The sequence below is a fragment of the Diadema setosum genome, chromosome 17 (assembly GCF_964275005.1).
Source record: "Diadema setosum chromosome 17, eeDiaSeto1, whole genome shotgun sequence".
NCBI classification, from domain to species: Eukaryota; Metazoa; Echinodermata; class Echinoidea; order Diadematoida; family Diadematidae; genus Diadema; species Diadema setosum.
The window spans coordinates 2904450-2930545 of NC_092701.1; the positions used below are offsets into that span (position 1 = coordinate 2904450).

Genomic DNA, 26096 nt, shown 5'->3' on the forward strand with positions numbered 1-26096 from the left:
ATAAATTTACATCTACGTTGAGAGTCTCATTAAAATGGGCTTCATTTTGTTTCATTTATATAAATACATTTCTTCTATTTATCTTTGGATTTTTAATGCCTTAATTCGGTAGAAAAGATGATCATACTGACTGCAGAAAATCATTTTGAGAACGAGGCGACTACGGGGACTACGCATACGGTAAGCGTGCAATGCCTGGCTGGCAATGCCATGGTTTTGTAATTCTCGAACACATGTAACACGCGCTATGCGCTAAACGTACATTGTACTCGTACTCGTACGATCGTAGACGTGCAAGGGCGCAGGGGCCAACGCTTTGATTTATGAGCAGTAGGATAGGAGGTGTGTGGTGGCCTGAGAAGCACGCTGCTGCGGGAGGATTGGGTTGCTGACATAGCGCAAACTGTTAGAAGCTAGTAGAATTTGAAGACTGACCAGACATCACTACTTCCCCCAAATTTATATAGCGGTATTCCAAAATGTCTTCGGCATGTGGGTTTCGATTCATAGCAAGATCACTTCGGAAGAGATGGAATTCACCTCGGGTATGTATGACAAGTTTTAGAGCGGGAAGTGAATCGTGTGTGAGACAAAGTCAAAGTCAACGCCAACGGTCAAAGACCTCGCCACACAATGGGAATCTGATTTTGTGTGACAGGATGTGAGAACAATGACATCTGGGATAACTTAGTTGTTGTTTTTCTTCTTCTTCTTCTTCTTCTTCTTCTTCTTCTTCTTCTTCTTCTTCTTCTTCTTCTTCTTCTTCTTCTCCTCCTCCTCTTCCTCCTCGATCCTCCTCCTCATCCTCAGTGATCCTAACTTTTATTAACGTTTTAATTGTTGGAAAGCATGTTGTTTGCAAAGACATTGTCCTAACACTATAACAGAACACTAACATGTTATAGTTAGACACCTTCTACTAGTAGTATAAGAACTATTAAAGGACAAGTTCACCTTCATAAACATAAGGATTAAGAAAATGCAGCAATATTAGTAGATCTAGAACACATCAGTGAAAGCTTGAGGAAAATTGGACAATCGATGCAAAAGTTATGAATTTTTTAAATTTTTGTGTCGGAACTGCTGGACGAGGAGACTACTACATCTTTTGATGTCATATGAGTAATTTATAGTGATGTGCCCGCACCTCGTCAGGGGCCCGAATACCGTCGCCCCTCTTAAAATTGTTTTAGGCGCACTAAGCAAAAATTCATGCCCGGGACTGTGTTCAGTACGCTTGAAACTTGGCAGGGCTACCACAACCAAGCAAATTGTGGTGAAAACCGAACAGTTTTTCGCGAAAATCTGAAATTTTAATCGGAATACGTGTTATAAGTATCACCACTGTCCCCGCACGCATCTTTTACGTGTATGTGTATGGGAGCATCACGGTCACCCGCACACGTCTTTTACGTACTTTGTCTATGGGAGCGCGGGTAACGAGTTGCGGGCCCCTTCCTTTCCATAGCGCGCAACTTTAACGCATCGTTCGCGTTTGACGACGATAGCTGCAAATTTTCGATATCGATCAGTGAACTTGTGATTCCATTGGAATTTTCAGCATTTCTCCTGTATGTGAGTTGGATTTCAAAGAATTTCAGTGGCGAAATGTGATTCAAATATGCGCAAACATTAACTATGATGAGGTGCGGGTCACCCAAGTATACAGCAGTACCGATATAAAGAAAATGTAAAGAATATTCAACATATTTTCATTTTTTCGCATAATAAAAGAGCATTTGACTTGCCTCTTTCGAAGGTAGGGGGAATAATATTACCCATGACATATGTCAGCAACGAGTCAAGGGAATGTGTATTTTTTTTAAAAGATGAAATTTTGTGAAATTCTCTTTATGTATTTTCGTTATATTGTTGTACGCACGTGACATCGTACACTGCAGTAGTCTTCTCATCCAGCGGTTGCTGCACAAAAACTTCAAAAATTCATAACTTTTGAACGGATTGTCCGATTTTCCTCAAACTTTCAATGATGTGTTCTACTAATATTGCTACATTTTCTCAATCCTTATGTTTATGAAGGTGAACTTGTCCTTTAAGATGTGGGGTAGGAATGTTGGTAATCATGCATGGTAATAGGAAACTAACTTCACCTAGAGGTCTACTACTGTACAACTACGCAAGCTCTTCGCGTACAGATATTTTCGCAAATTAGAAGGTGACAGACATTTTTGCGAGATGTTGATTTCGCGAATTGTCACCAACGCTATCTTGCATGTATTGTTTATTGATTACGCTAGTGTGCACACGGTGACATTTTCGCGTGTTGTTAAATTCGCGATCCAACTGTGATTCGCGAAAATTAAACCCTCGCGGAAATAACCACTTAACCTGTTATACAGTATTACTAACTGTTAGTATTTTATATTAATACTATAAAATAGTAATTAATACAGGCAGACATGATGTTGATGGCGAGGGAACATGTTGAGTTACTAATATGCTGAGTCGAGTGGAAGGTGCATTCCAATGGGTGATTTCAAGTTCGGTGCTAGTGCTAGTGCTATCTCAGCACTAGCACCGGCGATAAAACAGAACTTGAAATCACGTCGGTGTTGGGAGTTGACCTAAAAATAATAACGTATTTCTGGTAGTTGGTGCTTGGCTCGGTGTTGAATGTCGTCTGCTGAACCGAGCTCCGCTGTTTGTGTTAGCGATTTATGTGCTTTTTCCCCATTGACTAACACTAGCCCCATGGGATTATCATTTTCTTCTTTTCAAGTTCGGTGCTGGTGTTAGCATTGCTGTACGAGACCCGTATTCACATCCATAAGAGATGCACGTTTTACGTGCAAAGTAGATGCTAATGCAGTGGTCGCCCACGTAACGAACACGAACACTCCAGACATGGCTATATAATTCTGAGCTTGGGAGCAAAATTGAGATAGTTGTATTTTTGGGGAACGGATGAAATTTGTGGCATTTTAATCCGTCTTCCTGATGTCCTAAGCAGTTTTGGCTACATCTTTTAATATTTGACTATAATCACGCGCCATCATTTTTTTTGTCGCGCAATTCCCGCGGAGCTCGCGATGCTGTGATTCCAACACCTTGTGCTGGTGATCGATAATTTTGATCGGTATCGCCTCGTTAATCTGACCGTCGGTGTTGGAGCTCGATTTAACGCTGATATTTGGCGGCTAGCACTAGCACTAGCACTAGCACCGAACTTGAAATCACCCAATGTCTCTTGTTGAACACATCAGTGCTAGATGCAATCTAGGGTAAATTACAGTTTACCGGCAGCCAATCACAGAGAGTGCAAATCGCTCTGAAAAGAGCGTAATTACGTTTGTCGATGGCAACCATCAGAAATATCAATCCGATCTGCGATATGGGTAGGGTCACGAGCCATGCATGCTTTTTGCGTGTAATATGATAAGTCATGTACATGTGCAGGGACCAAGTGCAATATTTTGATTATTACAATACGTGTACTTGCTGTACTTTGTTTAGTGTTATGTTGCTTGTCCTTCAGTTATGTATACATATTTATTTTCCTTTACATGTGAAATTTTTAATGGAGACTGTTGCAAAGATTTTTATGCCGTAGTGCATGACAATAAACGATCTGAATAAAAAAGGATATGGTCCGTGATTCGACTGTCGACAATTGCATTTGTTTACGTGTGTTTTTTTTTTATCTGTGCGGTGATAAGTGTGGTATCTTACGTTGTTCTTGGGGGTTTCGGGGGTGTTCCCCAAATAATGTAGTTCTAGATCCTGACGATGCTAGTCTAGACTAGCCGTTAAAATTTACCCGAATTTACGATGTATACTCACGTTTTTAGGAGTTGAGGATAGTCCGTTTCCGTGTAGACGACTAGAAACGATAGAAATTTTAGGTAAGACTAGAAAACAATCGCTTATCTAATTGCTGGTGCTAGCTCACAGTAGAGCTTACGCACTAGTGTGTGGGTGCGCTTGGCAGCCCACCATGTTGACTCTATGCAGTAGTACAGTATAGTACACTAGTACCTAGTACACTTAACAGCTTATGCGTACATGTGGCAGTGGTAGCGCGTATTGAGTCTGCAGAACGCGCGCATGTTTACTAGTACAGTGTACAGTAGGTACATGTATAGCAGTTGAACGCGCAATTGTCTCTTGACAATACGCGCTGCCTTGCCAAACTAGTGTAGTGTGATTGATCGTGAATGACTTGTGTTGAAAAGAGTGAAAGGAAGAAGGGCTGCCAGCTGTGATGACGTCATCACATTTAAAGTAGTTCCGTCAAAATCAGCTCGATTTTCTTTATCGACGATTTACTCGAGTTATGTTGTTTTAGAGCAGTTTTCCTCTGAAACCACTCAATTTTTATGAAAATTGTGTGGTCATAGCGTCAACTATACTTTTTGACGGCCGTTCCATTCCCGGGCTTTTTTAGGGCCCCAAACGACGGGAAAGATGAATTTTATAACATAAAACCGGTAAACTGTAATTTCCCCCAGTACTGTTTAATAGCAATGATCGACATTTGAGGTCACAACAGGTATATTGGTTTTGAAGGATTTTTGGGGGCGTATCTATTAGAAATCTGTTCAAAGAAAAATAGCAGAAAAATTAAATTATTATGGAATGTTTCTTGATATCAATAATCAGATAATTTCGCTGTAAAAGTGATGTTGAGGGTATCATAAATCAACACAAATCAAAATGCATATATATTCCAGGGAACCTTTAAGGTTTTGTAGTAGAATATTCTATTTTATAATTTCTAGTTTAATTGTGAATAATGCCACTGTTTTTTTAAAAGATGCATAATTTTATTGTTTTGTACAATGATGGTAAATGGTTTGTGACTGATGAGTACACTTGTATTATGTGCATGTACTTCAGAGGACTTGAAACTTATTTACATGTAGATTCTCTTTCTTTCTCTTTTTGTCCCTGTGAGCAGCAATATAGACTCCTGAATCAGCATCAGAATTCAGGCCTTCCTTCCTCACCTGTGCAATCCAGCAATACCCATCGTTTTAGTTCAACCCAAGCCAGCCAGGGAGACGGGAGCGGCTCCACAGCGTTTAGCAATCTCCTGCTCATCATACCTGTAGCTGCCTTTGGCCTAGGAACGTGGCAAGTGAAACGACGCGAGTGGAAACTTGGTCTCATTAGGGAGCTAGAGGAGAGGACGAGTGCTCCTCCCGTCCCATTACCATTAGAGTGAGTTTCATTTCCTGTCATCGTGGTTCCAAAGAAAGTGATCCTTTTTTTCTGTATAAAGAGAGAAGGCAACGTCCAAGATCAACTGCTTATTCAAGTCTTTCGTCTATAGATAATTTGATGTACATTTTTAAACAGGTCATATTGTAGACACCAATGAAATCCTATGTACCATAGTTATGAATTCACTAGTGTGTGTACTCTTCAACTACAGTTTTTGTTGAGCCCAACGGAGGTGAGGGGAGACTAGGGATCGCCTGCGGCGTCTGTCCGTCCGTCCGTCCGTCCGTCGTCTGTCCGTAACGCTACAAAAACTTCAATAACTCTTTACTCTGGGCTTCAATTGCAATCAAACTTCGAGGGAAGAGGGGTCATACAAAGTTTCACATTTTACCATGTATGAAGGTCACCTCAAGGTCAAAGCTCACAGGCAGTGGTCAATGAACTTTAGGGCCCAATGTTGAGTTTTTATGGCGCGTTTCTATTATGGGTCATAACTTTTGATCCATAGGTCCGTTTGTTACCAAACTTGAATGGTAGATGTCCCTTGGGGAGTGGATTGTCACCACAAGGTCAAAGGCACAGGCAGGGGTCAACAAACTTTTACAGCCCAATGTTAAGTCTTTATGGCACGTTTCTATTATGGGTCATAACGTTTGATCCATAACTCCATTTGTGACCAAACTTGGATGGTAGATGTCCCTTCGGGAATGGATGGTCACCACAAGGTCAAAGGTCACAAGCATGGGTCATCGAACTTTTAGAGCCCAATGTTAAAGTTTTTATGGCGCATTTCTATTATGGGTCGTAACTTTTGATCCATAGGTCCGTTTGTTACCAAATTTGGATGGTAGATGTCCCTTGGGGAGTGGATGGTCACCACAAGGTCAATGATCACAAGAATGAGTCAACAAACTTTTAGAGCCCAATGTTAAGTTTTTATGGCGCGTTTCTATTATGGGTCATAACTTTTGATCCATAGGTCCGTTTGTTACCAAACTTGGATGGTAGATGTCCCTTGGGGAGTGGATGGTCACCACAAGGTCAAAGGTCACAAGCATGGGTCAACGAACTTTTAGAGCCCAATGTTAAGTTTTTATGGCGCGTTTCTATTATGGGTCATAACTTTTGATCCATAGGTCCGTTTGTTACCAAACTTGGATGGTAGATGTCTCTTGGGGAGTGGATGGTCACCACAAGGTCAAAGGTCACAGGCAGGGGTCAACAAACTTTAAGGGCTCAATGTTAAGTTTTTATGGCACTTTACTTTTTTGCCATAAATTTTTACTCTTTTATATCTCTTTTGATCTGTTTTATATCTCTTTTTATCTGTTATATCCCATTCGCGTACAATTTCTTATAAGCGAATGGGCGAGACACATTATGGCACTTGCCTTGTGTAATATAGAGCAAATTTATACACTAAAAATGATATATAATCCAGTGGTAATATCACATCTTTTCAACTCAAGAATGTTGCATTTTACACAAAAAAAAAACCTTCATTTTTGAATTGATCTCATCTCTGTAACTCAGTGCCAGTGTATGCTTCCCCCTCACACCTCCATTTGTGTAGGGGCAACATACACTTGAATGTGTCTATTTGAATGTTTGTTTGACAGGACTGACTCCATTGTTTTGTCAGCAGACAACATTATTGGTAAGTATTAAAGCAATGCTTACAAGAGTTTTAACTAGAATTTTATCTTTGATATTGATAACAAGTGTATGGATAATATAAAAAATTGTAATTAGGAAATCATATTTGATATTTCCTTGTTCTTTTGACTGCATGTATATTCTACTACAGGCCTTCAGAGTTGCAGGAACTACAGTACAGGAAGGTCAGTGTTAGAGGTCAGTTTGACCACTCGAGAGAGATGTATGTCCTTCCACGCAGTAGACTGGACATAGAGGGATCGAACCAAAGTCCGATGGCAACCGGAGATTCAGGTGTTCATGTCATCACACCGTTCCACTGTACAGATCTTGGGTGAGTCTAAAGCCATTCAAGGCACACCTGCTTCATGGTGAATACTGTAAAACCCATAATTTTTGTGTGCATAAAATTTTGCAAAATTTGCAAGGAGCCAGTACTTGTGGAAGTGTTTGTCTACTCGGTGAATTGAACGCCAGTAGTGATTGTCAAAGTTTCATGCTGTGAATATTTCTGGACTCAGCACTCCACTGTGTAGATTGCTTTGTCAATATACTGTAAATGAGGTGAATGTGTGATTTTTTTTCAGGCAACAAGCTCTTCTAGTATGCTGTAACCTCTGTGCATATTGACTAAAAGTAACATGTATTTCAATTTGGGATCTGATATCTACTTATCTTGAGTAACTTATCTGATGTTCTGTAACGTTGGTTAAATCTAGAGAAAAGCAATATGTTCATTTAATAAAGAGTAATGTTGCCATCATCAAGGCTATTCTTTCACCCAAGAAAGTTGGTGCGTGCTGCTTTTAGTTCCAAAATAGTCAAAAGTGTCGGTATGTATGCCAATACCAGAGTATACACATATACACTGTATATTAGCTGGTCTAATTTTTGGCGAATCAGGATTTCCAGGCAGTTTAGGGAGTGGTTTAAAAAACATTAGCGATCGTGGAGTATAGAATTATTGCACACTTCGTTCACGCACTGTGTACTGCGTGCCAGTGCATGTATGCATGCACATAACATTCATGTAGGGACTAGAGTTGATTTTTTTACCTACTCTTAAATTTGCGTAGAGCAGTGGACTCACAAAATTTGTAAAACTAAAAACCCCAGGAAAAGTATGGTGTATTCAGTCATTCATTCAAGAGGTTGTACAGTTTGGCAATATTGTAAATACCACCCACGCTTTATTTCAGGTGATCGTTTTCTTTAAATGGCAAAGTTGTGCTAACCAAAAGTTTACATACCTCTATTTTTTTTAGGGTCGACATCCTTGTCAATAGGGGTTGGGTACCAAGGAAAAAGATGAAACCAGAGACAAGACTTCAGGGGCAGGTAAGATTTAACCAAACATGAACTCATCTTCTCATAAGTAAGTCTTATGCCTCTAAAATCAAATCGCCAAACAACTGTTGCACCTTCTGCTTAGATGTTTTTCTATGCCATATTTCAAAGTGAATCAATTCCTTTTCATTTAAAGGGTGTGTACAGTTTTGATTGAGGTGAAGATTTAGCTTTTAACGTTTTGTGAGATATTCAGAAACCACTCTATGAGATGTCAAAGAGCATGCAGTTCTAAGGGGTATCAAAAGTTTGTTCGATGAAAATCGGTGTTGAAATGGCTGAGATATCCAAAAACAAGGTGAAACAAAGAGATAGTAATAAAGTTGGGGCATGTCGCCTTTTATTATTAGCACTTTTTTGGATATCTCAGCCATTTGAAAACCAATTTTCATCAAATAAACGTTGAATCCTTCTTAAAATTACATGCTCTTTCATATTTCATATCGATGAGGCTTTTCATTATCTCACTTTGGAATGTTCAAAACATGAATCCCTACCTCAACCAGTACTGTACAGTCCCTTTAATTCACTGCGTATAGTTTTTAAATGAAGGGTTGTACAGTGAACAATATCATTCAGAGATGCTCTCTGTTCTTTAAGCTTTTTTGTTTGTTTGTTTTTTAGAAGACTTCAGCGTTAATCAGCAGTAGCCCAACCAATGAATCTACTCTTTCACTCAGTACATGTATCTTTCCAACAGGATTTTAGTACAGGTGACTCCTGTCGTAACAGAGCCCTTGTGACCTTCAATTTTCTTTAAATTGTTATATCAAAATTTCATTTTAGCCAACAAAAAATGTATATAAAGTTGTATTGATAGTAATTTTGGACTTTGATTTTTACTTTGTGGTAACAAAATTTTGTCATAACCATATTTGTTATTACAAAAATGCACATCGATTTTGATGATTAAATATGTAGTTATCAAAATGTTCATATGGATCCCTGTATGCTTGATTTCAGATTCCAGGTGAAATAGACCTTGTTGGAGTTGTGAGACTTACAGAAAAGGTATGTATTTATGTACCATGAAATTTCAAGAGTTCATCCTCTACATTCCCTTGTCTGCACTCCAGTTTGTACATGTAACGGTCACCTGTGTCTGCGGAAGTATATCTTTTCATTTCTACCATTGTACCATACAAATGATAATGTATGCCTGTTGCTATATTGTGTATTGCAGTAGAATTGGGAAGTGTTTTATCGTGCCTATGAAATATTCATGCTTACTTTTATGTTTGTGGGGGTAGTTAAATGCTTATAGACTCCGGAGAAAGATGGAGGCATGACTGCTTCTTATTGGAGTCAGAATACCAGTGTTCTTTATTCACTGTTCTCCAATATAATATTCCAACACATTTACACTTGATACATCATGTTCACAAAACACGTCCTGGTGACTTTCCAGTGTTGTTTACAATTACATCGCTGATATCTTGAGATGAGGTGAAGATAGATGGCAGGGGGAGCAGAAAGGAAGTGGGAATAGAAAGTGGCTGTCAGCATATCAGAAGATTAGTTGATCTTGATGAGAGAAAGAAACCAGAGAACGATAAGAACTTGACAGTGGAAGGGTGGCTGTGAGATGGATGACTATGGAATGAATGAGGCATGCTGCTCACTGAATAGACATAATACTTCTTGTACAGACACAGTACTTACAAAGTTCAATGTTTGCATTTTGGTACCAACAAACTGCCTCAAATACATCAATTAAAGAAGATACGAGTTTATTCTTATGTGGGGTTTGTTATGTTTGTTTTGTTTCTGATTAAATAACATAAGTCATTTGGTTACCTCATTAAGTTTGCAAACTGAAGTCGAGTGGCAAGTTGTTCCTTTTGTCATAGCCTAGAGTGTGTCTACTGATCACTAGCAATGATTATACTGTATTCCTGGTATGATCTTTGTACATGACTTTCATTATAACCTCAAGGTGGTGATGGTAGTAATCAACTGCACAAGTGTCATTTATGTGAAACTCAAACGATAATAAGGCTAAAAAGCCAAATCTTTTTCTCGAGTGCCATGTGTGTGATCACTTTTTCTCCAGCAAACTTATCCATTCACTTTGGGTTCCTCATTCTAATTTATGAATACGTGGGGTACATGTACAATTGTATTTGCATTATATGCATATTCATAACACAACTGATAACTGTATATTTCTGACAATATACTGACAAATCTATCACCTTCTCTTCCAGCGAGCTCCATTTATGCCTAACAATGATGAGGTGAGGAATGTGTGGCACTATCGTGATCTTGATGCCATGTCCAGAGTGGCTAGTACTGAAGCCATCATGGTGGATGCTGTGTCAGGTATTTAGCTTTTTTTTTTTTTGTCGCTGGCTTCCTGCAAAATGAGTTCCACAAATTTCCCAAGAACCTGCAGCAAATTACAGAGATGCAGAAAAAAAAAAAAAAAAGCTGCTGAAAACTGTATTTAATTATTGCAAGCTAGTGGTATGAAGTTTAGTCAAAAGTGGCTTGAGCTTGGAATGGATTATTGTAGATGCCATTTGACATTTGATTGTGAGATTTATATTAGTGCTTGCATCGTAACATCTTTTCTCACATACTTTTTATGTACATCTCCATGTAATTCCCCAGTGAAAAGAATATATTGCGTATGACTTTGTTTTATTTGTAATTCTAATGACTTATCTTTATGTAAGATGTTCTTACTGAAAGTTGTGTTTGTTTAGTTCTTTTTTTTTTTGCCAATGCACATTCATACGTGCCTTCAATAGAAAAGAATTGAAATAGTGAGGTCATTTTGGGATAGGTCCTTCTGAACATTGTGTGTCCTATCTCTGCAGAAAGCACAGTCCCAGGTGGGCCAATCGGCGGACAGACCAGAGTTTCTCTCAGGAATGAACATTTACAGTATATCCTGACTTGGTGAGTAGTGTGCTGCAGGTCTAACCTCCCTTTCAGACATTGAGAAAAGAATTCTTTAGTACAGTTCACTCCGGTTATAACGAACAGGGTTATAATGAAATTCCAGTTACAGCGAAATAAAAATTCAGGCATCAACATTATCAGCTCTATGTACACTGTATTTTTATTACCTCTGCCAATGGAGGAGGTTATGTCTTCGTTACCGTTTGTTTGTTAGTTAGTTTGTCCGTGTGCAAAATAATCAAAAAGTTGTGCACGGATGTGGGTGAAACTTACTGGAAAGATTGAGAATGACACAAGGAATAGATGATTAAATTTTGGTAACGCTCCAGAATTTTTTATGGATTTTATGAAGGATTTTTGATATTTTGGCAAGTACGGTCAATGAACTTAGGAGTTCAAGCTGCACATTTCTGAGGTTTTCATGCACGCACTTAAGTGCATGCTCTAGTTTCTGCTAGCGCGCAGCTGAGCGTTTATAACGAAACAGGTTTCTATATTGGGAAATCGGGCGATTTTACAGCATGCATACGTATGGTTGGAAATCACTGATCTCTGTGGAAGAGCAAGATCATTGGTGGAAAGTAGCTGCTTGGCGGATGTCTGTGCTCTCAGAGTGCTTTTCTAGTTGTTTATTTGTTCTGTTATAACAAAAATTTGATATAAAAAAAGAAAAACTGCCAGTCCCATGGACTTCGTAATAATGGGAGTCCACTGTAATCATGATTTTAACCTCTTTTAGACGAATTGTGATCATTATTTATATATTCTTATTTGGAATCTGGTCACAAAATATTGTGACCACAATTCCAGAGTCTTTAGTCGCATAGGTCCAGAGGTGTTTTCAAATCTTGATTTGCTCAATTTGTGGTGCGTGCTGCCCATCTAAAAGGCTTGATATCGTCAAGGATGTGGAGCTAAACTCAATCCTGATTTACGTCTACCTACAGACCACATGAAATGTAATGCAACCTGCCTGCATTGCACTAACCAGCACACACTCTGTGAGTTTGATTGACAGGTTAGGTAGCTTGAACAGCCACAAGCCAAATCAAGATAACTATTATTTATGGAGATGCTTACAAGATGTCATGATTTCATCGGAAAGAGCTCGAATAGAAATCAGAGCACAAATATCAATGAAGTGGTCCTCATTCTGTGTATATGACAGGAAGATACGTGCTAGCTGAAGTTCGCAAAGCACCTTTGAACCGACTACAAAAACAAAAAAACAAGATAATAAGCCATGCACTGGATCATGGAACTACAGAAAGTCTAACATGCTTCATCGTACATGTGTCATGACACAATATCTAGGGTAATGACAATACTCTTGTTACGGTACTTCAAATGGAGAACACACTACCGGTACTTGTTTATGTAGTGTAGGGAAATCACTAAATAAAAACTCAGTACATGTAGGGACTACTAGTATTGTCGCTTGTGAGTCATTATTTATTTTGTGAAAGGTGAGGTAACGATTACTAGACCCTTTCACTATTTCGAAATTAACAACACATGAACATGTCCAACAAGTGGTACTTTGCAAAAGTATCTGTATGTGAATGCTTTAGCTTGTACAGTATTCTTTATTTCAAAGAAACACAGTCGAAGGCTCTTTCAGTGGTATAGGAATTAACACTTCAGGATTATATCGCTATGTGTGCTGGTGTTCACGATTATACATAGTACATTTTGATGTTCCATTATCAAAAACCTATTAACAAGGGACAAACTTTCAAGAAAAGAGGACATAAAGACAGAGAAGAAAGGATTCATATCCTATCTGATCTTGGCAGAGTAAGATCAACAAAATGAATAAATCATATGATATAAGAAAAAAAAATCCTGGAAAATGGGTGTCTTAATTGTTACAAGTAAGCACCAAACACATAATAAAAAGATTACCCCATTAGGTTTGTTTGTCCCCGCCGAACGAGTTCGAGCAGGGGACTATGAAACGGGCTCCGTACGTGTGTGTGTCCGTGTGTCCGTCCGTCCGTCCGTCCGTCCGTGTGTCCGTCCGTCCGTCCGTGTGTGCGTCCGTGTGTGATCAAAATCTTCAATTTGCTACTTCTCTGTCATTTATGAGCCAATTTTGATTCTGTTTGCTTTATATGATAGCACTACATGGGAGCTTTGAAACTTCTACACAGAATTTCAGTCGTGACCTTTGACCTTGACCTTTGACCTATATTGTACATTTTGCTACAAAATGCTACTCCTTCGCCATTTCTAACCCGATTTCGATTCCGTTTGCTTTATGTGATGGCACTAGGTGAGGGCTTCAAAACTTCTACACAGAATTTTGACCTTTGACTTCTTTGACCTTTGACCTTGATTTTTTGACCTATATTGTACATTTTTGCTACAAAATGCTACTCCTTCGCCATTTCTAACCCGATTTCGATTCCGTTTGCTTTATGTGATGGCACTAGGTGAGGGCTTCAAAACTTCTACACAGAATTTTGACCTTTGACTTCTTTGACCTTTGACCTTGATTTTTGACCTATATTGCACATTTTGCTACGAAATGCTACTCCTTCGCCATTTTTAACCCGATTTCAATTCTGTTTGCTTTATATGATGGCACTAGTTGAGGGCTTCAAAACTTCTACACAGAAGTTTGACCTTTGACTTCTATGACCTTTGACCTTGATTTTTGACCTATATTGTGCATTTTGCTACAGAATGCTACTCCTTCGCCATTTCTAACCCGATTTCGATTCCGTTTGCTTTATGTGATAGCACTAGGTGAGGGCTTCAAAACTTCTACACAGAATTTTGACCTTTGTCTTCTTTGACCTTTGACCTTGATTTTTGACCCATATTGTACATTGGCTACAAAATGCTACTCCTTCGCCATTTCTAACCCGATTTCGATTCCGTTTGCTTTATGTGATGGCACTAGGTGAGGGCTTCAAAACTTCTACACAGAATTTTGACCTTTGTCTTCTTTGACCTTTGACCTTGATTTTTGACCCATATTGTACATTGGCTACAAAATGCTACTCCTTCGCCATTTCTAACCCGATTTCGATTCCGTTTGCTTTATGTGATGGCACTAGGTGAGGGCTTCAAAACTTCTACACAGAATTTTGACCTTTGACCTTTGACCTTGATTTTTTGACCTATATTGCACATTTTGTTACAAAATGCTACTTCCGGCGGGGACATATGTTACGCACCGCGTAATTTCTACTTTTCCTTGTTGGGTTTTTTTTTCCCCCTCAGGTAAAGTACAGTGCTGGAGCTTATTTTTTATTTAGACCTAAATTTTCCTCTTATATTAGTAATATAAAACCAGATATTTTCATGTGCATGAAACATTCACAAATTTTGCGAGGTGCCAAGATTGGTGAAACTAAAATACACACAAAAGTATTTTTTGTCATTTTTTTTTTCCCCTACACAATGCATTGAATGCCAGTGGCAATTTGCAACAGTTTCATTCTGTGAAAAAGGTTGTCTGCTTTAATTCACAAAAGTGTCATGTCACAAATGTTTCTGGTCTTTCATTAGTCTGTTCTGCTACCAAACTCAAGGTGAAATTTTGTGTTCCTCTGGTCACACAGGTACAGCTTGTCACTGGCCACCACTCTGATGTGGTACTATGGAGTCTACAAGAAACGCAAGGTGCCAAGGATATAGCAGCTACAAGATGTGGGACTGTGCATCATTGCAGCTCATCAGGTTTGAAAACCAAGGTTCCAAGGATATATCAGCCTCAAGCTGTAGGGCTGTGCATCATTGCATATTAGGTTTGACTGGCCAGCATATTGTTTTGCTGTGTATCAGTCAAACCAGGTGTCATCTCACAGCCACAGAAAAAGTTGTGAAAAGCGACGGACATGTTGCCTTGAGCACCTTGAGTTGTTCCAAAGAATGTGATTGTGAGTCTTACGGTTTGTTTCTCGTTGGCTCATGATGTTTTGATACAGAAACTGTGATAAGGCAGTGGCATCATGGGTTTTTATACACTGTTGCTGTGTCACAGATTGCAGCAAAAAAGGATGATGTTGTGAATAGTTTGAGAGTGAAAGCAAGGTTCTTGAATCAGAGCAGTGCCTTCTACAGGAGTATAGAATTATCATGATCCATCATTGGGCTACTTCATGTTGTTAACTCTTTATGTGCCGTGGTGGAAAACCCCCGTGTGCCATACTATTCTGAGACAGCAACATAGTCTTGCTTTAAGAAAACATTCTTTTTTTCCAATCTCTGTTACTTTTGTATAGATTTCTGTTAGGATGAATATGTAGTGAGCAAAGTTGGAGAGAAAATGAAGAGCTTTACTTTGATGTAAATTGTATGGCAAATCTATGTTTGTTTTTCATTCAAATGACCAGTAGCTACATTACTGTATAGGCATGACTTTTGCACTCAGAACAGTGACAGAAACTAAGAATTTACATGCAAACCCAGCAGGGGACACTACTTGCCTGCCAATCACTACATAAAACGCGAGCTATATAATGTGAGAGGAACGGAATCACAAGAAACGTCTTCATTGAACTGTGGCATTTGAAATTTTCGCTCATTTTGCGCAACCAAAAACTAGCGCGAAAATAAAAGCATGCTAGCATGCTAATATTTTTGCTTGCCACATGTTCGAGTTGTTGATGTCTTGATTCTGCAGAATTAAAAACATGTGAAACTCTTCTTACCGGCCGAAGGCAAAAATATCCACTTTCTACAGTAGTCAGGATGTCAGTATAGTCAGAGGGAATATGTACTTTTCATAAGAATAAATTTGGTAAAAGTCCTTTTTAAATATTTTGTTTATATTGTTCTATGCATTACATACTGTACTCATCTCCTCCAGCCATGGGGCACTGAAATCTAACAAATTTAGACCTTTTTGGTCGGATTGTCTGATTTAACTCAAATTTTCACTGATGTCTTGTACTGATATTGCTGATCAATATCCAACTGATGCTGGAGTCGTATATCTTTGGTATTTGTAGCCGTGAGGAGCTATGTTGCAGGATATCTGATATTTCATTGCGAGTTCCTATAATGAAACAAAAGCCAAGTGTTTAGAACAGAAGCGGTATTTAGTCCTTTTGATCGGATTGTCTGATTTTCCTCAAACTTTCACTGATGTCTTGCACTGATATTGCTGCATTTCTCACTTCACACTTAGACCAATATAAAGGATGTAAAGGTGAACTTATCCTCAAATAGTCAAGTGTTTTCTATTCCAACTTCTTTGATGTGCCATCGACATCCCTTTTTGTTCCTCTTCCTTCTTCACTACCATCCAGATCCTCCCCTCAGCTGATAGAAGAGTCATAGATTTTTTTGGAATCCTGAGGCAGGACGAACTGTGTTTTATCATGTCTGATGCTTCATCACGACTTTCTGTAATGAAAAAGTGGAAATATGCAGAACATGTGTACGTCTAGGACCATGTGGCTTGAGACCAAAGATGATAGAGTGCGGCGCTCTGTCATCTTTTTAGTTTCTGTCATCTTTTACAAATCTAATAATGAAACCTTTTGCTCTTGAGTGTACCTAAAATATGAAAAATAATTGAGATGAATCGTTTCATTGTTAATTTGTGTTAATTTATTCATTAATTAATAACACATGGGGCCAGAAAAAAAAAAAAAAAAGAATAGTGGTTTTAAACCTTGGCTGTGTTCACAAAAAGCTCTGGATTCAAAAAGCACATGTAAACTTATAGGTAATAGGTATCTTCTTAGACATTTGATAAATATTATAAGGACAAACGTGATACGGCGGCAAATCTCCCTCTGGGTGAAATTAGTAAGAAGATACCCCTTCAATCCACCCACTAGGCCTGCCTGAATGATCGTGGTTGATCTCGGGAAGACCATGGAGCCTGGCATTTTTCATGTTAGCCTTCATTATGAAAATCTTTTGGTTGGTCATTAACTTTGCTTAAACTCCAACCCACCAATCACCACCACACTATCCACATCTATAGCTTCCACTCCATGTCCAAGAGGTAAGAACCGGGCAACAAGTTCTGCTCTGCTTGAACGTTGTCCAGCATACAAGTGAACACATAGAAATTACACGGGTGTGTACAAACTCTATGAGAAAACTAGTCTTTCTTCCAGTCGCTTTCAAATAATTGCATGTATCTTACATAGAGAAAATTCAACAATGCCTGTAAAAAAGACTAGGTGGGCTTTGACCATCAAATGAACATATGTTGTACACGTACCTTTAGACCAAGGGAATTGAGGTACATTCAAATAATTCGTTTTTCTGTTTCCAAAACGGGGAAAAGGAAAAACAGAATATTGAGCGAAAATTGTTTCTATTTTCTTCATTTTAAACAGAGAAACGGACGTATTTTAATAATCTATATCAGGAAAATAACTTTAACAAAATAAAAATCAGGAAACGAACTGTTTTTCTGTTTTCTCAGTTTCGTGGTTTCCCTTCTATTCGTAAATTCAAAATTAAACACGTTACTGATTCAGTTTTCCTATTTAAAAATGCAAAATTGAATATCAAACACTGTTCTGATTTCGTTTTTCTGTTTTTGCTTTCACAAAGGGAAAACTGAACACTGTTTCTGATTTCCTTTTTCCATTTTTACAATTGTAACATTAGGACTAAGGTTAGATCTAAAGTTAGGTAAGTATGGTTGGTAAAAATCTACTTCTAATATCGAGACAGGGTTTCCATTTTTATTAACTGACAATCTTTCGGGTGATTAAGTGCACACCTTCGGAGAAAAGCTTTTATTCAATTTCCTACTTCAAGGTCCTGGTTTGATCAATCGCCAATCTATTCCGAATTCACGATTCGATCGACATAAACGGCCATGTCAATCAAGGTACATACAGACAATTCGTTTTTTTCGTTTTCGAAACAAAAAATTAAAAAACAAAATATTGAGTAAAATCTGTTTCAATTTGTCTCTTTTAAAACAAAAAAACAGTCACTGATAAATAAAAAATGAATATTCTAATTATTTTTTGGTTTAACTTCTATCTTAAATTTTGTTTTCCCCCTCTTTTTGAGTGTATTACGAAATCAAACAAGTTTCTTACATTCGTTTAACTGTTTTTTTATATCAAAATTAGAAATATTGAACGTTTTTTTCATATTTCGTTTTTCTGTTTTTTCGTTTTTTCGTTTTTTCGTTTTTGCTTTTGGCAAACGGATAAACGAATAAATGAAGACTGCCCTCTGCGGTTTTGTTTTTTCCTCGCCCTCGGGCTGTCGCGGCGCTCGCAGCTGCTGCTAGTACACTGTACTGTAGACTAATAGCGCTATCCGGCGGCGCGCTATTTTGATTTGTGACTGCATGAATGCAATGGCAGAGCTTGCCATCAGTCACTGGGATCGTACGTCAAGCGCTACCACCACGCTTCGTAGTACCGTACCCATGTTCTATCCTTGAATTCGATGGCTCTCCAGGATCATGTAGAAGATATAAGGAGGTGGTTAAAAAAAACAAACCTTGCTTGATAAAGCTTAGTCTTACCTTGAATATTCGGGAAAGGTTTTTGCAGCTCACGTCACTGTGCTGAAGGATTAAGCGCAGCTGATCTGTGTAAAACACACTAGTAAACGCCATGATGAACTAGAACTAGCTAGCTGCAGGTGGATATGATCGGAGTATCGAAGCTGGGTACTTTCCACGTCGCGTCGGGGCTAGACTGCGCTGGCTGAGGTCCTATATGCAATGCATACAGTGAGCAGCGCACGGAACTCGGGATATGGTGTTGCTGACAAAACAAAATTATCGCGCCAGCGGGAAAGAATAGTCTCTGATCAAAGCCAGTAAACATTAATATTTTTGTGCTCTCAATCCTATTCTAATGATTGAAAGTTAAATTTCCGGAATTAAATTCCGTTAAAGTGAAAAGGCCTAATAAATCGGCATTGGAACTGCATAGTTTGAAGGTGCAGAAGAAAAGCAAAAATATCTTCCTTTTTTTTTGCACATTAAAAAAAAAAAAAATCATCGCAGAGGGCAGTCTTCATTTATTCGTTTATCTGTTTCACAAAAGGAAAAACAAATAACCAGAAAAACGAAATCTGGACAGGTTTTCATTTTTTCATTTTTTAAGAAGTACAACGGAAAATTAAATCAGAAAAACGTGTTTGATTTGTTGATTTACCTGTAAAAAAAAGGTAAAAAGAAAAAAAGATTTAAATTTCTATTTTTGTGATTTATCATTATTTCGTTCCTGACAGAAATTATCTACCAATGATTGTATTTCTGTTTGAAATGGCAAAAATGGAAACAGTATTTGAATCAATATTCTGTTTTTCCTTTTTCTGTTTCAGAAACGGAAAAACGAATTGTCTGAACGTACCTTGATTCAATCCCCATCCAGCGCACATAGTACACAGCAACCGTGCCGCCAGCCGGCGCGCGGGATGGCTCTGCTGGTACAGAGCATTCAAAGCTAGCTAGCCAGGAATAATAGCGCTATGCTTACCATGTATCCTGTGATGTGCGCTGCACACGTACGATACACAAACAAGGAGGTATTGTACTAACTACTGTAGTATACTACTAGTAATGTACAGTGGTTTACGAGTCGTCGCAAGCGAAAATACAGCATGCCCTTAATTCGACGTAAATACCTGTAAAAACTATTCACAGTCCAAAGAAGTCACACTCATGTGACTGATAGACTGCCAATGATGAATTTAAGTGGATATGTGGAGGGAAAAGTACATGTACCGGTACTCGGAGAGGAAGAGTTTCTTCCTCGACTGAGGACATCATGCTGGCTTGACCCGAGACTAATTTAGGTTTAATTTAAACCCAAAACAGACTTGGGTTTAACTAAACCTTGCTAGCAGAATATAAAATTAAACCTCAGGTCTAGCTAAACCATGGGTGAGTCTAAAATGGGTTTAAACCTTGGTCTACAGTAGAATACGGGCCATATAGTCTATATTTCACAATATTTGAAAGCGTCTGGAGGGAAATCTAATCATATTTCAGAATTCAAACTCCCCAAAAAAAATTTGGCGGGTCCCAAGTCTAACATATGTGAGTTTCAAAATATAACCCTAATAACTCTTGCTCCTAGCTGTCTTTGAAATTACCTATGTGTTTTGGTCCTGATTAGCCAGGACCAGGTCCAGGACCGAAAGATAAGTTCTTAGCCTTACATGTTCATCAATTTTATGTGTATTTGTATAGCCCTAAAAAGGACTGTTTGGGTTTACCAACCGTATCATCCGCCCACACAACTCCTTGAGAGTGAAATCCGTGAGCAGGTAGCTTTTAAGGCCATTTATGTGGCCTGCCTGGACTAACAGGCCCGAACGCCTGTAAGGCTCTGGGATTCCAAGGCTGGGCTGGCTTGCATTCTTTGTATTCGAGGACAACATGAAGAACTTCTAGTTGCGCATGGCTCTAGCCAAGCCCAGGCCCCCAAGCATGACAATTCTATCGATGTCGATGGAGAACTCCATTACTCCTGAAGACTTGAATTTAACCAACACAAGAAAGATTGCACTAGGGTGTCAAATACAAATCTAGAGAGCTGCCTCTGACACAAGAAAGATGATCTCTCTCCACTGTACTGTAGTGGCTGTTCTACGTGTACATTATATATGGGTAAGTGTGTTGCTGTGTATGTGTACAATCTGGAGAAGGTCCTGCTCCAGAGTAGTCTTGGCTCCAGCCGTTTTTATAGTAACCATACATGAAATAAGTTTGCATGTGAGCATGTACTCATTTCGGATCAAATAAACAATGTGGCACACCTATGGATCATTGTCTTGAACGAGTCTATGTCGGTCAGGGTACGTTTCTCTGATGAAATGCACGAGACTGTCTTGAAAAATCTCCATGTAGGACTCCTTTGTAAGGATTCCATCGAAGATGACAAGGCCTGTCGTGCCACGGACAGAAATTCCTGCCCATACATGTACTTTGGCAGAATGTTTTGCCTGTGGTTTCAGCTTTCGTGCAGAACTTACACCTGTTTTTGGATCTACGTGCCGAAAACACACTGTGGCGTTATTATCCAGGTGGACAGATGATTCATCGGTGAATATCACGTCCTGAAACTGTTCATTGTGTCGAACGCATTCCATGACATATTCCACTCTCTTAACTAGTGAATATCACGTCCTGAAGCTGTTCATTGCGCTGAATACATTCCATGGCGTATTCCACTCTCTTAGCTGTGTTTATATTACGAATCAGTTGACAGTATTTTGGTCTGGTTTTTACCCACCCGAGATTCTGATGAGTGGTCCTAATTGTGGATGAACAGAATGTCTCTCCAAAAACATTGTGGACAAGCTTCTGCAAGTTCGTTGGCTTCAGCTTGTCATCTGCCAATATCCTTTCATGGATGATGAAGTCTTTCATTTCACTCATAATCCGGGCTGGTGGCCCACTTCTCTTTTTGTCCAGAAAACTTTACGATTTCTGGAACCGTTTTAATGATATCTTTAATTCCAGTCCGGTAATGTATTATCCCTTCCTTTGCTAAGATTTGGCATATATTTCTGCCACCGATGAACCTCTGTTACTGAAGTTGAACAATCAACGCTTTTTTATGTTCAAGAATTTGTGGCATGATGGCAATGAGAAACACAATTAAACAAACCATTGAAATATGAAATAAACTATTGAATTGCATTGAATGGAATGAAATATGGACATGTTGTAACACAGGGGACAATTATTTCCCATATATATGCATTTTTCATTAAACATTGTGGGTAAACATCTTGTGTGCAAATCTACTTTCGATGAAAACCATATTAATATCAAGAATGAAAAAAGTAACTCGTGTTTGATGAATTTGCAGCAAAATTTAAAACAAGTAAAAAACAATAAACAACTCTAAAATATGCAATGCAGCTAAGTGTTCTTTAAATTGATCATGTCCCTTTATTGTGTTCAAAGTTCAGATTTTATGAGGGTTTTTTTCTCTGTTCATAGTCTCAATATATTACACAGAATATTCCAATTGTGTTTGTGAAGTCATCCTCATCGAGATAGATTTCAGATCAAAATGAAACTTTCATCCTCTTCAGCCAGTTTTGGTGTCCTCCCTGAACTGCAAACTGCAGAAAAGCTGCAAACCACAGCAAACCTTACCTGTCTCCAGAGCAAGTTATCACCTTCATATGAGTATGTCAACTCCTTACCCTCTTTGGTTGACCTTCTGGCAAAAAGGCAAAGGTGAGGGGTCCCCTTCGGGTGCTGCACTTTCTTTATAACACAGTTGGGGTTGATATGGTCATCATTGACATACCTCCCCATACTGTCATTTTCGTATGCATCAATGCTGAAGAGATAAAATACAATAAAAAGAGTTTGATGATTTAATGCAGATAAATTAGACAAATCAAAACTCTTATTCTTGCAAAGTTTAAGCCAGGCTTATTACAGGTATTTAGCAAAATGAGCATATTTTCACGTAAAACATTCATCATGGCAAAAAGTTATCATAAATGGTTTAAATACTACACATGTAGGTTGACCACCTACAATGGCACAAATGCATACATGTACCTGTTCAAAGACTGATTTACATGTACACTGTATGTATGTTCCTAACTCTTATACTGCAAGGGTATTCTTAGTCTTGTTAGACTGTCTTGGAAGGTTGTTTCCTATGGAAGCAGGAACCTGTCAAAAAATCACTTCCTGACATATTGTAATTCCACATGCTACACGTTGCAATTCTAATTACAATACAATAGTGGCTAGCGACTTGTAGTGTAAGAATCCACTCGGCCCTAACCAAGCTAACGTCACGAAGGTAACGTCTACTGACAGTCAAGTAGGCGGGTCTGTAACGAGATTTACCTCATGAAATCGATATTAGTCATAATGCATGTTATTGGGATCTGAAAGCTAGTTTTCGAGACATTACTACTTGATCTAGCCACCAGAGAACCACTTCATATCATCACATGCTCAAATGATTTTAGTAATATTAAATACAAAAATGTGATGAGTTACTGGCAAAGCAAAACATACACTGATACAGTGCTTAGTGGCATAATTCATTAGTTGGTATAGCCTAGAATTCTCCTAATACTATAATATACTAATAAGATTTACAGAGTATAGTAGGCCTACCTTTGTGTCTGGCCCAATTTGAATCGACTTTGACTCTGGCTTGCGCTCTGACTCTGCGTTGCAATTCCAGATCTCAAAAAGAAATCTCGTGGCTCTAATGCCATCAGTGTTTCTCTTTGCTGACGTACAACATCCTTGCATCCAACCACTAAACGGTCTCTTATCATATTATCTAACTCTTGAAAATTACATCCTTCACTGAGCTGTCGCAATGTAGCTACAAACTGTGGAATCGATTCATCTTGTACAACTTCATCCATTGGGCAATAAATCTGATGGCACTGCTCCCCATCCATTGCAGCCATTCTAACAAATAAGCTGCCGTCCTTCCCCTGCCTCCTCTTCTCCCCTCTCTCAAGAACCATCAACTTCAATGGGGGGGGGCACATATCCATAGATTTACAAAATACCCCAGCCCTAAACAAGTTTCATACTTTGTTTAAAAAAAAAAAACAAAAAAAAAACACCCGTTAACATAGATTTCACTATTGGGATGGTAGGGTACCAAATATGGTGATGGAGAACAAAGAGGGGCATTGCCTATGGATAACTCATTGAATAATATTACAACAGATAACATAAGTTTCCAGACATGCATATTAAAGAGATGATTATTTGCTACGTGTGGCAAATAGAATTATCACATGACATAAATATTTGCTACATGTGGTTATTCAAATTACAACATGACCTTAATTCAGAGTCGTATTGCAATTTGAGTCATATATCTTGGGTATTTTTAGCTGTGAGGAGCTACATGTATATGTATTTTGCAGGATATCCAATATTTCATCACGAATTTCTGTAATGAAACAAAAGCCAAGTGTTTAGAAGAGAAGCTGTGAACTTATACTCAAGTAGTCAAGTGTTTCCTGTACCAACTTCTTCACTGCGCCATCAACATCCCTTTTGGTTCCTCTGCCTTCTGCAGTTCCTTCCCCCTCTTTGCAGCTGATGCTAGAGTCATATATTTTGGGAATCTTGAGGCGGACGAACTATGCTCAATGATGTCAGATATTTCATCACGACTTTCTGTAATGAAACAAAAGCCATGTGTTTAGAAAAGAAGCTGTATAAATTTTTTCTAGAATATGATTTCCAAAATTGCTGAACCAATATCTGACATAGGAAACCTCTGTTACAATGTGTACATACTAAACTCTATGTGGTATTTGATATTGATTAATATTATACATCTGAAGTCAAACCTAAACAACAAATCCACTGACCAACAGACATGAATTTCAATTTAAATTGTCTTGAACGAGTCTATGTTTGACGTGGTACATTGCTCTGATGAAAGGCAAGAGACCATCTTGAATCTCCGTGTAGGACTCCTTCTTTAGGATACCATTGAAGATTACATGGCTTGCCGCGCCACAGACAAATTCCCGCCCAAATGTGTACTTTGGCAGGATATTTTGCCTGTGGTTTCAGCTTTCAGGCCAAGCTCTCACCTGTCTCGGGATCTACATGCTAACGTGATTTTCCAGTTGGACAGTTGATTCATAAGTAAATATCAAGTCTTGAAAATGTTCATTGCGTCAAACGCATTCTATGGCATATTTAACTCGTGTTTACAATATGAATCAGTTGACAGTATTTTGGTCCCGTTTTTACCCACCTGAGATTCTGATGAGTGGTCCTAATTGTCGATAAACAGAATGTCTCTCCAAAAAAATTGTGGACAAGCTTCTGCAAGTTTGTTGCCTTCAGCTTGTCATCTGCCAATATCCTTTCATGGATGATGAAGTCTTTCATTTCACTCATAATCCTGGCTGGTGGCCCACTTCTCTTTTTGTTCAGAACACTCTACGACTTCAGGAACCATTCTAATTTTAACGACATTTTTAATTCCAGACCGGGAGTGTATTATCCCTTCCTTTGCTGAGATTTGGCATATTTCTGCCACCGATGAACTTCTGTCACTGATAGCAGCCATCTTTCTTGCTGTGAACAGCTGGTATGGCGTAACCACGGCCAGTTCCAAATCCAAGGCACAGGTGTTTGCCCTTGGAAATTGGATGGTGTAAGTTTGGGTTTCAGGCAGAAACTGCCTATGTCTAAAGGACAGCGTGATTTTCTTGCCAAACCCGGGGGATGGGGCCGTCTTAGCCCTGTTGCAAACTGCAACAGGGACTCCAAGCCATCCTCATCTAGATAAGAAAGAAAAGGAAGCAGCAAGTGATTGAGTACCCTTTTGAAGGGACAGGAACTTGTTTATAATGTCTAAAAATTCTGAAAAATTTCCTTCTTGGACCTCCAAGATCTACAGTCTCTTCATTGCAAAATACCACATTTGGCTCTTTACTCATGGCAAAGGTTATTCTTGCCATTTCTTCTTGGGTTGATTTCAGCAGCTTTTTTCTCTAAACAGGCATGCCCACAGACCCTTCTAATTTGGTACCTTCTCTGAACAGTCGGACTTCCTCTTGCAGATGTCCATCCAATGCTGTGTCATTTCTGTAAGAAAATACATACAAAACGGGGAAAAAAATCAATTTGATTCTCTCCTGTACCATGTACCAACTTTTCCTCTATAAGAAGAACAAGTTGACTGCTGCTAGAGTCAAAGCTTTATTTGACATATAAAAGGTGGGGTAAAATGTAACTTGCCTGAATGTCACATGTTTCAATGTGAGTATGAAAATTAAGGTCTTTTGGCTTTTAATATAAAGAATGGTGTCTTTGGTGCTACTATCAATTTTGTCTTGGACACAGGGCTATCCTTTTTGGGCAGGTTTACTCAATAAAAAAAAATTAAAAAAAAAAGAATAGGATGTTCTGATAGCAGCCATCTTTCTTGCTGTGAACAGCTAGTATGGCGTAACCACGGCCAGTGCCAAATCCAAGGCACAGGTGTTTGCCTGTGGGAACTGGATGCTGTAACTTTGAGCTTCGGGCAGAAACTGCCAATGTCTGAAAGACAGCATAATTTTCTGGC

At 38.7% G+C, this 26096-nt stretch overlaps 1 protein-coding gene across 1 annotated transcript; it reads left to right on the forward strand.

Annotated features, from left to right (window-relative positions):
- Positions 1-450: 450 nt before the first annotated feature.
- Positions 451-16360, forward strand: LOC140240859 (surfeit locus protein 1-like). Its single transcript, XM_072320633.1, has 8 exons — positions 451-545; positions 4919-5181; positions 6992-7174; positions 8106-8178; positions 9151-9198; positions 10395-10509; positions 11010-11091; positions 14667-16360. Exons 1-8 carry the CDS (start codon positions 480-482, stop codon positions 14740-14742), a joined length of 906 nt encoding a protein of 301 aa, XP_072176734.1. The 5' UTR covers positions 451-479; the 3' UTR covers positions 14743-16360.
- The last annotated feature ends 9736 nt before the right edge of the window (positions 16361-26096 follow it).

Bases quoted from the DNA above. Each gene is read 5' to 3' on its own strand.
- LOC140240859 (XM_072320633.1), top strand. From the start codon at position 480: ATGTCTTCGGCATGTGGGTTTCGATTCATAGCAAGATCACTTCGGAAG. The intron at 546-4,918 runs GTATGTATGACA...CCCTGTGAGCAG, and splicing joins AGAGATGGAATTCACCTCGG to CAATATAGACTCCTGAATCA. The intron at 7,175-8,105 runs GTGAGTCTAAAG...TATTTTTTTTAG, and splicing joins TTCCACTGTACAGATCTTGG to GGTCGACATCCTTGTCAATA.